This window comes from Hippoglossus stenolepis, chromosome 14, assembly GCF_022539355.2.
Source record: "Hippoglossus stenolepis isolate QCI-W04-F060 chromosome 14, HSTE1.2, whole genome shotgun sequence".
NCBI classification, from domain to species: Eukaryota; Metazoa; Chordata; class Actinopteri; order Pleuronectiformes; family Pleuronectidae; genus Hippoglossus; species Hippoglossus stenolepis.
This window is the reverse complement of record NC_061496.1, coordinates 9,380,211-9,394,370: the sequence shown is the minus strand read 5'-3', so window position 1 is coordinate 9,394,370 and position 14,160 is coordinate 9,380,211. Positions and strand designations below refer to the sequence as shown.

At 46.5% G+C, this 14,160-nt stretch overlaps 2 protein-coding genes across 5 annotated transcripts in view; one reads left to right on the top strand and one right to left on the bottom strand.

Annotated features, from left to right (window-relative positions):
- mast3b (microtubule associated serine/threonine kinase 3b) overlaps window positions 1–6,927 on the top strand; it is a 36,122-nt gene extending 29,195 nt beyond the window's left edge. For all 4 annotated transcript variants that reach the window (XM_035177507.2, XM_035177508.2, XM_035177509.2 and 1 more), the window contains 8 exons: window positions 62–228; window positions 449–570; window positions 689–889; window positions 1,127–1,353; window positions 1,562–1,684; window positions 1,781–1,917; window positions 2,334–2,518; window positions 2,643–6,927. In XM_035177507.2, the coding sequence (XP_035033398.1) occupies window positions 62–228; window positions 449–570; window positions 689–889; window positions 1,127–1,353; window positions 1,562–1,684; window positions 1,781–1,917; window positions 2,334–2,518; window positions 2,643–3,736 (2,256 nt within the window). In that variant the 3' untranslated portion in view covers window positions 3,737–6,927. The remainder of the gene's footprint in view (window positions 1–61; window positions 229–448; window positions 571–688; window positions 890–1,126; window positions 1,354–1,561; window positions 1,685–1,780; window positions 1,918–2,333; window positions 2,519–2,642) is intronic.
- Window positions 6,928–7,833: 906 nt separating this feature from the next.
- Window positions 7,834–9,602, bottom strand: LOC118121259 (N-acetyllactosaminide beta-1,3-N-acetylglucosaminyltransferase 3-like). The gene is made up of 2 exons (XM_035177012.2): window positions 9,586–9,602; window positions 7,834–8,722 (listed from the first exon to the last, which is right to left on the bottom strand). The coding sequence occupies exons 1-2, from the start codon at window positions 9,600–9,602 to the stop codon at window positions 7,834–7,836; spliced, it is 906 nt and encodes a 301-aa protein (XP_035032903.2).
- Window positions 9,603–14,160: the final 4,558 nt, after the last annotated feature.

Sequence of the window (14,160 nt, the reverse complement as noted above, 5' to 3'; positions counted from 1 at the left end):
TGCAAGGTCGTCAGTACTCAGGCCCTCTTCTTGAAAACATCTCCCTTGTTTTTCATCACAGGTTTACAGCAGCACAGAACATCTGGCGACACCTTCCAACCTAAGTTTCTCCTCCGACCGTAGCCACAGTGAGGATAAGGAGGACCGCAGGGACATGGGAGGATTCAGTCTCTCCCCAAGCCCAGCAGAGGGCAGTGTGGAGCGCAGACACGCTGAACGTATGGCGAGGTGGGCACAAGTAAAACACAGTACATCTTCCTAAATGTCATAACCCGTTCTGATTCCACTTTTTTTGTGTTCTTGTTGTACACCTTAAGAAAAATTTAGGAAATTAATTGTTCACAAGTCCATCGATCATTCCCTTGAATGTGTGTGAAAACAGCAAGTCATTAAAAACAAGTGTTGGTGTGATCACTTTGATTCACTTGTCCAACTGGTCTGTTTGTAGCCTTCGCCCTCGAGCCTCCTCCAGCTCCTCCCAGTCTGAGAGGAGCCCCAGCCCTCTGGTGATGAGCAGCACCCACAGCCTGGAGACGATGCCTCGCTTTGCCCTCTCCACTGATGACGAAGGTAAATCCAGAATGATCCGTTTTTCTGCATGTCTGCTCACATTTATCAGTGATTCTATTAGAGGTGTGAGCAGAGCATTTTCTCATGTTGTTTGTGCTTGAATCTGTGTTACCTGCAGCCGATGTTGTCGTCTCCAACCTTCGGAGGATCAGGATTCGCAGTAACAGCACCGGGGCCAAACACTCATCCCCCAAGGACCCTGTCGGCCCTCGGCGCTTCGGTAACCAGCTGGATACACCAGATAGACAGAGGCTTCCCTGTGGAGGGAAGGTCCAAAAGTCAGCCTCCGTCTCAGCCCTGTCTCTCATCATCACTACAGGTTCGGAAGGCTTTCATCACCAAGTCCATCAGAATTGACTCGACAGTTACCAGAAATCAAAACGCAGATTGGAAAGCTGCTGTCAAATAGAATATCATGGACAAAAGCTTGTAAATGATGGGAAACCATATTTATTTACATTTGGATGAATACAAGCTGCTCTTACTTTTTTTTTTTTTTACATGTCAAATTTAATTGGTCAGCAAGTTAACAAAAAATGTCCTGTTTTTGTTGTAGATGACTCACCCGGGGGCCTCCAGCCAAGTCCCATCTCCCCTCGCTCACTGTCCTCCAACCCCTCATCTCGTGACTCATCACCCAGCCGGGACTTTTCCCTCGGCCCTGGCAGCCTGAGGCCGCCCATCGTCATCCACACCTCTGGGAAGAAGTTTGGCTTCACCCTACAGGCCATCCGCGTGTACATGGGCGACAGTGACTTCTACACAGTGCATCACATGGTTTCGGTGGGTGTCGCCACAAGATTTAAAACTTATTTGACTCACAAACACATGGCGTAGCTCGTCATTGTGTGTTTTACATGTTGTATCTGTGGCAAGTCTTCTTTTATTCTGATGAAGATAAACCAGAGGAGAATTGTATAAAAAGGTGGTTATGTAATACTTACTATGTAAAAAACCCCTCTCCATCCACTCTGTGTTTCTGTTTTTAAAGAGTGTGGAGGAGGCCAGCCCAGCGCACCAGGCAGGACTCCGCACTGGAGACCTCATCACACATGTGAACGGAGAGACTGTCCAAGGCCTGGTCCACCCTGAAATGATAGAACTGCTACTGAAGGTACAACAGTGGTCATCATTTTAAAGTTTAGTTTAAGTTGCATCATTTGTCCTTAATCAAAATTAATGTTTTTTCCCATTCCTTTGCGATGAGCAGAGCGGCAGCAAGGTGGCGCTTCAGACCGTAGCGCTTGAGAACACGTCAATCAAAGTCGGTCCAGCTCGAAAGACCAAACACAAAGGCAAGATGGCTCGTCGCAGCAAGAAGAGCAAGAGGAGAGATAATTACGACAGGTGAGAGTCTGAGCATTGGTTTCCTCTCACTCGCTGCAGCGCTGCAGTGTTACGCATCTGTTGTTTACTCAACAGAACAGAAAAACTCTAAATTCAGTCATCTGTCTCCCTCTAGTGTTACACACTGCTAAGTCAAATCCAAAACAACTTGTAACAACTGTACTTTGATTCACTATGATTTATTCTGTCTGCTACTGGGCTTGAAATTTCCATAAAGTCTCAATTTATTACTCAAAGGAATAGTGTCTGACCAGCTACCAAACACGGTGTGAAAATGCATTTTGATGTTGTGATAAGAACTGGATTCACATTATCTTAAATATGTCACTGGGTCATTAGAACACACAGAATAACCCCTGAACTCACTGAACTACACAGGATCAGATCTCTGACTCTGCCTCTTCCTTCTCTCCAAGGCGACGAAGCATCTTGAAGAAGCTGTCCAAGCAGAGCACGGTGATACACAGCAGCCGCAGCTTCTCTTCTGGTCTCCATCACTCCGTTTCCTCCAGCGAAAGTCTTCCAGGCTCCCCGACGCACAGCCTCTCCCCCGGCCCTTCCACACCGTGCCGGAGCCCTGCACCCGACCATCAGGCCTTTGGTGAGTTAAGGGTTGTTGATGTGGAAAGTTGAGGGCTCTTCGACATAAATAAGTCGAAGGATCAGGAGAGAATATTTTGCAACTTGTTGTGGATGTATTTGAAACTGTCTTCACTTCTTTCTAGAAACTAACTCTCCTCAGAGCACGTCTCCGTGCTCCAGCTCTCCCAGTTCTCCTGCCGCACACATCCGGCCCAGCTCACTCCACGGCCTGGGCTCCAAACTCAGCACGCAGCGCTATACCAAGGTGGGCCGCCGCAAGTCCACCAGCAACATCCCTCCCTCACCTCTGGCCTGCAACTCTTCATCCTCCACCCAGCCCCTTTCACCACAGCGCTCTCCATCCCCGCTGCCAGGCTTCGCTAAAAGCCTTCACTCTTATCACGGCAAAACCCTGTCACCACCTACCATTGTTCGGCACATTGTTCGTCCTCGCAGCGCTGAGCCTCCCCGATCACCGCTGCTGAAGAGGGTGCAGTCAGCTGAGAAACTGTCAGGAGTGTATCATGCAGATAAGAAGTCGTACGCCCCACGCAGGCACACGCTGGAAGTACCGTTTTACGGTGAGGCCGATCTGCTCTGTGACTCTGAGGCAGAGGGCACCTGTGGAGGCTCCTACATCGGGGCCGAGCACAGCAGGCTAGTGGGCTACATGGGGAGCCAGCGGGTGAGGGACTCTGGGATTGAACGATCTGAGCAGCTGGTTGTGATGAGAAAGCTCAACCTATCAGAGCGCAGAGACTCCTTCAAGAAGCAGGAGGCAGTGCAGGAGGTGAGCTTTGACGAGCCGGAGGAGAAAACCAGCACCGCGGTCACTGTGACCACCACAGCACCAGGAACCCAAACACAAGTTAAGCAGCCGCAGCAGCACAGGACGGCATGGATGCTCACTCGACCCCAAACAAGTGAGGAGGTGGAACTGGAAGTTCCGGCGGTGAGGAGGTTTACGCTGGTGCCCCAGATCGCCGTGCAGGGCTCAACGGAGAGCGAGGAGCAGGACGAGTGGGAGCCGTGTTCAGACAGCGAGGAAACCACAGAGAAGCAAGAGCTCGAGATCAGTGTCACTTCATCTCCGCAGCAGCAGGTGGGACGTCCTCTGACCGAGTCGAGCTGCAGTCAAGACGCAGAACCCACTTCCCGTGGTTCTCACATCGGGGCGTCAGCAGAGAAGATAGAGTGCAGAGAGGAAACTCAACAAAAAGGGCATCAGAGAAAGTGACGGCTCAACACTTTCATTTCATTTCATTTCAGCTGCTCGTTTCTCTTCTTTCAAGCGTAACACGCATCATCGCTGAAGGAAGAATCCCAGGTGTTTTTTTGTCTGAGCCAGACGAACTGGAATCTGAACTCTTTTACAAATGGAAAGACAGTGGGAAAAGATTTTACTTGAATTGTTGTTGGTTATTTTTGTAAATATCAAGGACGTTCTGGTCGTATTTATTACATTTGATGAATTAGTAACAGGGAATGAGGGAACTTCTCATTGGTTGAGTTGCCAAGGCTCAACGTTTTTGTATCCATAAAATGTGGCTTTATGTCTTTTGACTGGATTTTTTGCTATAAATGTCTATTTTTTAAAACAATAGTTATGGCACAGAGTAGTTTGATAATGCTGAGCATAACTGTTGCGGGACCAAAAGGTACGAGAAGCGAAGTGTTGGTTCCTTTTTCCCCGTTCAGTCTCTGTTTTAAATCTGAACCGTGCAGCTTCCAGTAGTGTAAATCTGCTACAGTATGATCATAGTCTTCATAAACGTAACAATGACTTTTAGTTCACACTGTGAGAAACTCGTCATTTCATGTCTGAGAGTACAGATCAGCCTTCCATAACACTACATCCTTCAGAACAAGCATGAACACAAAAGCTACTGGGCTTTAATGAAGCCGCAGTAAAAATTATTCAAGATTGCACAACTGGAATTCTTCCATTTTGCATTTGTCAGACCGAACAGTCGTCCATAATATCGAGTTACGTTTGTCTGACAGAAGACGACCAGGAAACTTTTTGTGGCCCGGGTTTCTCCTAAGAAATTAAAGTACTTCCTGTGACTTCTTGATCACGATCCTCACAGTGTGAACTCATGGTGGCAGCTCCTTCTTGTGTTAAACGTGGAAACCAGTCAGAGCAGGGTAACATCGCAAATCACCCAGGTGTTACTTTAAAGTACAATCTGTTTTATCTGCCATGTTTGTGCAGTGTCCTCTAAGCCATATCTTTTTTTTTTATAACAGTTCATTTGTGTTTCCCAAGTATCTCATCTGCAAATATCCCAGTCTTGTTAACGTCTCACGGAGAATGAAGATGTCACCCTCCACATCTGCTTCCTGCTCACCTTTTGACATGTGTGCACACTGATACGGCCCAACTCTGTGTCTCAAAGCATGCATGTTGCTGGAAAAACCCTGAGCAGCCAAATCGAGGTTTACATCGTCTTCTGAGCCTGGAGGGAATCACAGGAATATCTTTGTTTTTTTCTTGTGTTATAGTGACTACACGTTTTGAAAAGTGTTGCATCCTTTAGCGTTCTGTCTTTTTTTCCCCCTCACAAGCATGTGAGAGACACCCTGCCTGAAACGACCTTTTCCTACTTCATTTACTGTGTAGTGATGTTTACATCAGGCGGGGAAACGTGCACTAATGTATTTTGACACGACTTTTGTAACCGAATGTTGAAGAGGGATGCATTTACACCGAATCGAAACCCAGGGCTTCATTGAACAAATGTTTTGTGTGTTTGTATTGTTCAAATATTAATGTATATTTTGATAACAAGGTTGTGTATAATTCCTAACGTGTTGACGGTCTTGAGAACGCACAATGACAATGATAACTTGTGCCACCGGGACTTTGGGGAAGTCTGCTCTGAGGGATTGGGCTCTTTTTAACAAAACACCTTGTTTGGATTAGTATTGCACATCCACTTAAGCCGGGATGTGCTTCAATTTGTCCCCCAAGACAGAAAAATTAGTTTTGAGGTTGATTGTCTTATATGTCAGTGTCTGTTGCTGGATTTTGTACTGACTTTATCTCCGGTTTCTATAGCATCAGTTTTGTTAATGTGGTACTTAAGCCCCCTCTTCCACCTTAAGAAAACTCCCCTCCTGTTGTCGTGTCAGTGAACTGCACAGACAGATCCCTGAATGGTTCAGTCATTTTTGCGTGACAGAATTGTTTACAATGAACAAACATGCTATGTACTGTACGAACATTTTTATATCCTTTAGTTTGTATATGATGAAACTGCTCACTTTAATACCCTTTGAAGAAGACGACACTCAAGAGAGTGGCATATCTGTTTTTGTCTTTCTTTGAAGAAACGCTCCATGAAGATGAATTTAACACCAAGCTGAGAATTGTTCAACAATTTTACATGCACTTAGGTGACCGACTTATCAGCTTTTAGAAAGGAGAAAGAAACTCTTAGCTGGATAAATGGACGAGGGAGAATCAGGCTTTTCAGAGAAACAGAGTGATTGTCCTGATGTATACACATGTATGCTGGTTTATAATGTGGTTTCTATAATGTGCACATCTGAATGAGAACAATCTCATTACTCCAGAGGTGAACTCATGTATGTAAGATAATAGGATGCAAGTCAAACTACTAGGGCACTCAGTAGACCACAATACCTCCGCCAAGGAGCAACAGTCCCCCTATGAAGCCACTTTTAATTCACTTTATCCAGATTTTTATTTGGAACACACTCAAAGATACCAGCCCCCTAAACATGCTTGATGTTTTTCATTAAGCTCCATGAATAATTCTTTGAGAAATTGATGGAAATATTGGAGAAAAAAATGTTTACCCTGTTAAAAGGGGAAAAGAGATTCCTGGATCTGCACCAATTGAATGGGTCCTTAACTGACCCATACATCTTCCTTCCACCAAGTGTCATCCAGTAGATTATCTGTAATGTTGCTAAAATACAGAACCTCTTTGGCAGCAGTAATACCAGAACTAAAACCACTGATTTCAGACACAGGAAGGGACAAACAGAATTGAAAAGGCTGCATCCCTAAAGAATTCATTGAAATTAGGATCCTGATTAGTGTCCAAAAAAATTTTGTTTTTAGCGTATTCATACCTATTAATCCCTTTTGAAAAACCTGGTTCCTTGCGTAAATGTAAAATGTTGCTTTGCTCGTCTCTCATGGTTGAAAGTCCCGTGTCAGAGCAGCTTCAACCACCAGAGGGAAGCACAACACTCAGCTGGTGTTAGACTCAGGTCTTTACAGAGCGAAGTGGCAGGTCCGACTGTTGTGCATGTGTTCTCCTGTGGACTCTTCTGTTCAGTGCATGCTGCATGACACAAGCACACATCTGTAATACTTGAATGCATGGTATACCGGCGTGGTCGCCCCGTACTGTGTTTTCTCGTGTAACAAATAAACTTTGTATTTCTCTTTGACTCGTCTTAAGGCGAGTTTTATGGATTGCTGCAATGGATCATGCATTGTGGGTAAATTCTGAGCTCATACGCACGTCACCATCAGTTGGATTAGTTGTGTTAACATGTCGGTAAACAGCCACATCCTGTTGCAGACAGTGTAAAAAGTGTGACATGACAAGGGTAATTACAAAGACGCTGCATGAATCATGTAGCTTTGATTGCAGGGGCATTAAGATGACAGAAGTCGGCAAACACATTGACAGTTTTGACATGTGTGCCTGCTGTCCGTCTGTCAAGAGAGAACAAATACAATTTAGTTCAGTCAGCTGCCTCAAGTTCAAACATTTATTGAAGCAGAACAGGGTTAGTGTTTGGTGTCTAGGCCCCCCCGTCCCCGTCAGAGCCTACAGGTCTTAGTTTCTCAGAGAATAATTCATGGCCCTAGATGAAAAAATTAAATCAGACTGATTTGGTGCAGATCCAAATAAAAACCTGGATCGAGTGAATTTAAATGTGGTTTCATAAGGGCACAGTTTGGCCTTGTGGGAGTACATGAATATTTACTATTCTAATTCCCAACGACAATTGTTGAACTGCTTTAAAAGTCAGGAGAATTGGCCAACTCAGCACAACTGTTTTCCTTTTGGCCTTTCACTTAATTGTGTTCCCTGGCTTTGTGTGTTTTTATTGGGTTTTTTTTCAGAATGAAAGCCTCTGTGCTTCTGGTTTTTCTTTATTAATCATAACAATGGCAGAGTTGAATGTGCTGTTGGTGTCACAACCAAAACAGAATTTAACTATCATTAAGTGACTTTCAAATTCATTGTATGCTACGAACACAACAACAAACAGGTAGAAACAGTGACAGAAAAAAGGAGGCAAGAGCCGCTGCAGGGAGCAACGGGTATGGTCACCACCAGGAAGTTACAATTTGATGCTATACACTGATGTCTTTGACAGTTCACATTTCAGATCTGGGTCGTGTATTCTTTGCCACATAAGATACATGTAACCTGGAAGGAATCTCTGCACCAGTAAAATCTCTTTATAATAGCAAGGGTCATAATCATCAAGTGTTCCCGAGGGAATGTACATTCCTGCTGTCCTCACACCCATATGGGAAACTGGACCAAGTCCTGCTTTGGCCAAGCACATCCCCATGTAAACATCATCAATAGGAATAAAAGGGATGGACTTGGACATGTTGTATATAACCATAGCTGAATAGCCAGACAGGAGGAAGCCTCCACCACCACAATAAGGGGGATAAGACTCTGACTCCTGCACTTGTACTGGGACATAGTACTTGCTCCCTGGTGATCTAATGGGCCCCGCGTTCTGGATCAAATGTCCGGTAAAGAGGTGCTTGCTTCCATCATTGTCCCTGAGGCCTTGGAGATACTCAACCATGTTGTCTGTGTTGGCAAAAACGTCATCACCATTTAGCAAGAAGCGAGCTTTCGGACAGTTTCTTTCCATCCACTCTAGGAGGAGTACCTGCTTTAAGGTGAGGTTGTAGAACGTGTCTCTAAAGTCCCATTGAAGATTGTCATTGTACTCATTTTGTTCCAGTTCAAGAAGTCTGTTCTTTCTCTCTTTTTCGACATGAGAACCCGTCGCTCCTGAGATGAAGATCCTCTCGATCCGCACACCATTGTGCAGCCTCTCTTTAGCCCAAGTTTTGCGCAGTACCTCTCTGTGTTCATAATTCATAGGGTAGCTTTTAATGACCAGGAGGAGAAAGACTTGTGCAGATTTATTAGCTCCTCCGCATTTGTCAGGAACGTCCAGTAGCATGGGAAAATGACATTTACTTTAGTACATGAACCAACTTGTTCTTGAAGGAAATGCAGGAGATAAACCTGCAACTCCACCGCCAGTAGCAGACACACAGAGTGTGTGAAAAACAGACAACCGACACACAGCTGATCTGCAGCGCGACGACAGCCAGTGAGTCCAGAGAGTTCGGGGATCGACAGTGAAGACTGCGAGATCGACCGGTAGATCGCGATTGACGGGTTGGCGACCACTGGTCTAGAAAGATGGACAGAGGAGAGAGAGGCTGCTCTAGCAGTGTGAAGTTGCTCAGAGACAGCAAGGAGGGCAGTCTCAGTTGAGTGGCTTGCCTTGAAACCAGACTGGTGAGGGTCAAGAAGGTTGTTATGGTGGAGATAGGAGGAGAGTTGATTAAAGATAGCTCGCTCGAGAGTTTTGGAAAGAAAGGGAAAAAGAGAGACAGGTCTGTAGTTGTTTACTTCAGACGGGTTGAGGGTGGGTTTCTTCAGCAGAGGGTTTACTCTTGCCTCCTTCAGAGAGTTAGGGAAACAGCCAGTTGACAGGGAAGTGTTGATAAGATGGGTGAGAAAAGGAAGAAGGTCAGGAGCAATAGACTGGAGAATGTGAGATGGGATGGGGTCAAGGGGGCAGGTGGTCGGGCGGGCGGAGGTTACCAAGGTAAGAACTTGATTGGGAGACGGGGGTGAAAGAGGAAAGAGAAGGGGATGAAGATGAAGTTGATGGAAATGTAGTTACAGAAGGTGGATTTGAAAATGAGGAGCTTATGTCATCTATCTTTTTTGTAAAGTAGTTGACAAAGTGGCTTGGTAGAAGGGAGGACGGAGGGGGGAACTATGCTATGTTTGCACATGGGCTCATTCTGACTTTATGAGTTTTTACAAGTGGGCTGGCAACATTTGGAGAAAGTCAAGAGCCTTTAACGCAGATATTTGTGTTTTCAAATACAGCCCCTCCGGAGATTGTCAGGAGATTATCTGGAGTTCAGTGCATGTCTGAAAGCAGCATCAGATATTTGACACTTAGGCCTGTCACGTTGTGGAGGTGAGGGGGCTGGGAGAGCAGGGGGGGAGAGCACCCTCACCTGCACCACAGAGGATCAATCAGCGCAGGTGAGAGCTGTTAGCTGATTGGTCCTCGTGCTTAAAAGGCAGTGTCTGCGCTGCCTCAGAGACGAACTCAGAGACGCAGACTCTGGAGAGACTCCCAGACACTGAGTGAAGGACTGAGCTGGAAAGCTAGTCTGATTTAAGTTGTAGTTTATTTAGGTTTGTTCCGGTGTGTTTGATTTAATAAAGAATGTTAAAAAGTAACACTTCCGTCTCTGGCTGTGTGTGGGAGAGCCCCGTGGCAAGGTCTACTGCCACACTGGCGCCCAACGTGGGGCTCTATGCAGCCAGAGACGCCGACCGGCAGGCGGAGTGGGAACTTGTTCGGATGATGGAGGACCTGGTGGCCGCGTACCGGGAGGATGGAGCGGCGACCAGACGGGAGCTAGAAGCGCTCCTGAGGCAGGTGGAGAGGCAGGCGATGCTGGCGGAGCGTCAGCTGGCCCGGTCGGGACCTGCTCCTGCTCCTGCTCCAGCCTGCTTCACTGCGCCGAAGGACCTGCACGCCTGGTCCTGTCCCCACGCCCCCTGTTCCGGCACCGAGGTCGGCGGTGGAGCTGACGCCCCCTGTCCCTGCACCCCAGCTGGCGGTGCAGCCAGCGTCCCCTGCAGCCCCTGTTTCCTCGTCAGCGGTGAAGCCGACGCCCCCTGTCCCTGCACCCCGGCTGGCGGTGCAGCCAGCGTCCCCTGCAGCCCCCGTTCCTGCGTCGGTGGAGAGTCCGACGCCTGCAGCCCCTGGTCCCCCGTCGGCGGAGAGGCCGACACCTGCAGCCCCTGTCCCGTGTCCCCCGTCGGTGGTGAAGCCGACACCTGCAGCCCCTGTCCCGTGTCCCAGGTCGGCGGAGAGGCCGACACCTGCAGGCCCGGTACCTTTTGCCAGGGCGCCCGGGCGGCGTCGCCCACCTGACCGGCCTCCGGAGAGACTCTGCTTACCTCGACGCCCACCTGCTCGACCTCCGGAGAGCCTCGGTGGGGGTGTGCTTCCTCTCCTGGTCCGTGGGGAGGGGGGGGAGTAGGTCAGGCCGGATAAAACCCTGGCCTGAAATTGGCGATGGGGGTATGTGGAGGGTCTACGCTGCCTCAGGGAGGAACTCAGAGACGCAGAGACTCTGGAGAGACTCCCAGACACTGAGTGAAGGACTGAGCTGGAAAGCTAGTCTGATTTAAGTTGTAGTTTATTTGTTTGTTCCGGTGTGTTTGATTTAATAAAGAATGTTAAAAAGTAACACTTCCGTCTCTGGCTGTGTGTGGGAGAGCCCTGTGGCAAGGTCTACTGCCTCTCACGTTAATTACATTATCAACTTGTCGTACGATATTTGGACATGACCATTGTAATTTTTGTTGACCTTGATATTGCTTGTTTGTTTAATGTCACGGTTCACCTATTACAGAGTACATTCATTCATGTTTTCCACAGTCACACCCACAATCAGTCAATAATCTTATCACAACCCCAGACCACATCCCTGCGTATTCTGAACCACTATATACGAAAGTGACTAATAGGCTGCAGAGCAATGAGTCTAAAGGTTGGAGAGTGGGAAAGGATCGTCTGTATTACCTTCGCAAAAGTGCATTGTTAAGTCCATGTGTTGTCGGCGCTCGGGAGCAAATGCCTCATCTGTAAAGTCGGGTTCAGGAGGAAATCATGCAGTGGATTGTTTACTCCCTGCAGAGTTTCCCTGGAGCTACGCCCCCGACTGACTGACCAACTTGACCATCGACAGTACCGCGAGTGGCCTGTACATATTGTATGAATACACTGTTGTATTGAACTGCGACACTGATGCTTATCTTTGTTTACTTTCCTGGGTTAAGAAGATCAGCGGGAAACCGGAGTGTTTCCTGTTTTGCTTGTGGGGGAGACTGAAACCTAGTTAACTCTGGACACCGAGACTGTGGTGCACAAAAAGGTCTTAAAATGACAATCTTATCACTAAACGCCACTAAGAATCCAACAAAAAATAGTAACCATGACAGGCCTATTGACACTGTACTGCAAGCTGCCATTCACGCCTTTGCCTTCAGCCTTCAGCCTTCACCTGCAAGATCCGTCATCACTTATCTACGAATGACAACGAACCCATATAACCAGAGTTGGTAGCGTTGCATTTACACAGGAACGTTAGCTAGTGAGTCATTGCTAGCAAAATCATTTCACAATAACTCGTTACACTGCATTTCATGCATACCAACACTATAGTAAAACGTGCACGGACAATAATTGCCCAGAACTGTGTGTGCGACACATTTAATGACAGAAGTGCTAATAAACAGCTTTTCACCACTGTTGATATACAGAGGGGCCATGTTGGACAAACTTAAGATCATGTATTTAGTTATTAATCAATGGTGTCGGATCATTAATCTAGATCCTCCGGACTAGACAAAATGTTGACACGCTGCGGTGCTGTTTTTTCTCAAAGACAATCTCTGGACCTTTGTATGACTCTGAAACAAAAGTTCAATAAAGTTCAATTGAATGGACGCGCCGGCATTGACCGTGAGCTAAGTAGCTAGCTGGAGCAGTCCCCTGATTGGACCGAGCTACCTGACGTCATGATGGACGCTCAGGTGGTGAGATGATAAAAGTCTCTGAAGTACAAGAGACGTCAGACAGTGACGTTCTCTGCTTACCTGTCTCACGCTGCGGCCTCAGCTCTCTGTGTCTCTGTCTGTCCGTCCGGCCGCCTTATTGCGCGGAGCGACCACCGTGACGTCACCCGCCGGTTCCCAAACGTCAGGAGAGGGAGGGGCTTGAAACGTGACGACACGACGCGCGGCCACCTTCAGCCTGACAGCCCCGCCCTCCTGACTGCTCCATCAAGTAGCTACGTACAGCAGGGCCGGCCCTGGCAATGTTGGAGCCCTAGGCGAGATTTCATTTTTTATTAATTAATGAAATGATTTATTACCATTTCCTTGTCTCTTGTGCTCTTTCATGGAACTCAGTGTGTCACTTTACAGGATCATTTCATTCCCCCACCCTTCGCTGCTTCAGGTTCTGCATGGAACGAATCCAAGGTGTGTCTCAGACAAAATAGCTTTCAGTTCCTGGACTATTCTTTAGAGCTGTTTTTATTGAAAACTAATATTCAGTTACTTGTGAGACTTGTTTCTCGTAAGAGGTGTCTGCTAATTCAAGCGATTATTCAGAAACACACCGAGCCACAGCAGCAGGATCCCAGCCAGTGTCTCACCCACAAGTGAAAGTGACTGCAGACTGAATGAACCTGCTGCCTGTGGCTCCTCACCCCCCCTCAGATTCCCGGTGCTTCGCTGCCGGTGCGAACAGCCCGATTGATTAACATGGGCGCGGAAAGGAGGCGCACAGCTTTTCGAGGCGCTTTGCGGTGCTTCTGCCTCCGTTGTGTCCCCGGGGTTAGAGGACGATGGTGTGACGTTACTGCATTGGTTAAAGTATGTATCATGTCATGATAAATCAGCCTCTTGTGGCGCCCTCTCGGCATTTTGCGCCCTAGGCAACCGCCTATGTCGCCTATGCCAGGAGCCGAACCCTGACGTACAGAGTCTATAAAGTCACGGTGCTACGAGAATAACATCAAAATATTACGAGAATTAAGTCGCGATATTACAATAAAAGTCATCATGTTACGAAATGAAGTTGTAACATTATGAGAACAAGATGTAATATTATGAAAAAAGTCATAATATTTCGAGAATAAAGTCCTAACATCAGTTTCAATAACTGGTTATTTCCAGAAATGTTTTTTTCTTTCCCTTGATTCTTTAATATTACTTTTTCACATGACGTTATAACTGTATTTTGTTTGTGAATTTCTTCTCAGGTACGACTTTCTTCTCTTTAAATCACAACTGTTTTCTTGTAATATTACAGGATTATTCTCAAAATCGTTGGATTTATTTTGAATAGCCTTAATACTGTCAAAAATGAGGAGTGGGGCAACATTTGTAATTTTTATATTAAATTGAATGGCTAACAACATTATACACCAGTATTAATACATTTTACATTTAAACAGACAGTCCACCTGAACAACAACTTGCTGCTTTGATGCTCCTCTAAAATGTTCCTCTTTCAAAATGAACTTGTTGCCCTGCAGTTACACCCTTGCCAGTAGGAGAGCTGCTCGTGCTGTTTCATTGATAGCTGATGGAAATTAGTTCCTCTAACTAAGTTTATGTTACACCACAGAACGCATGTATAGATTCATGTGCTATTTCTCTTTAATTAAACACACATTTTGCAAGGATTCACAATTTCCGTTCCCTGTTGAAAAACAAACAAACATAAATATTCACAGTACATAAACACACCGCTACCATCACTGTCTGAATACAATGACATATTGGCAAACTTTTGACT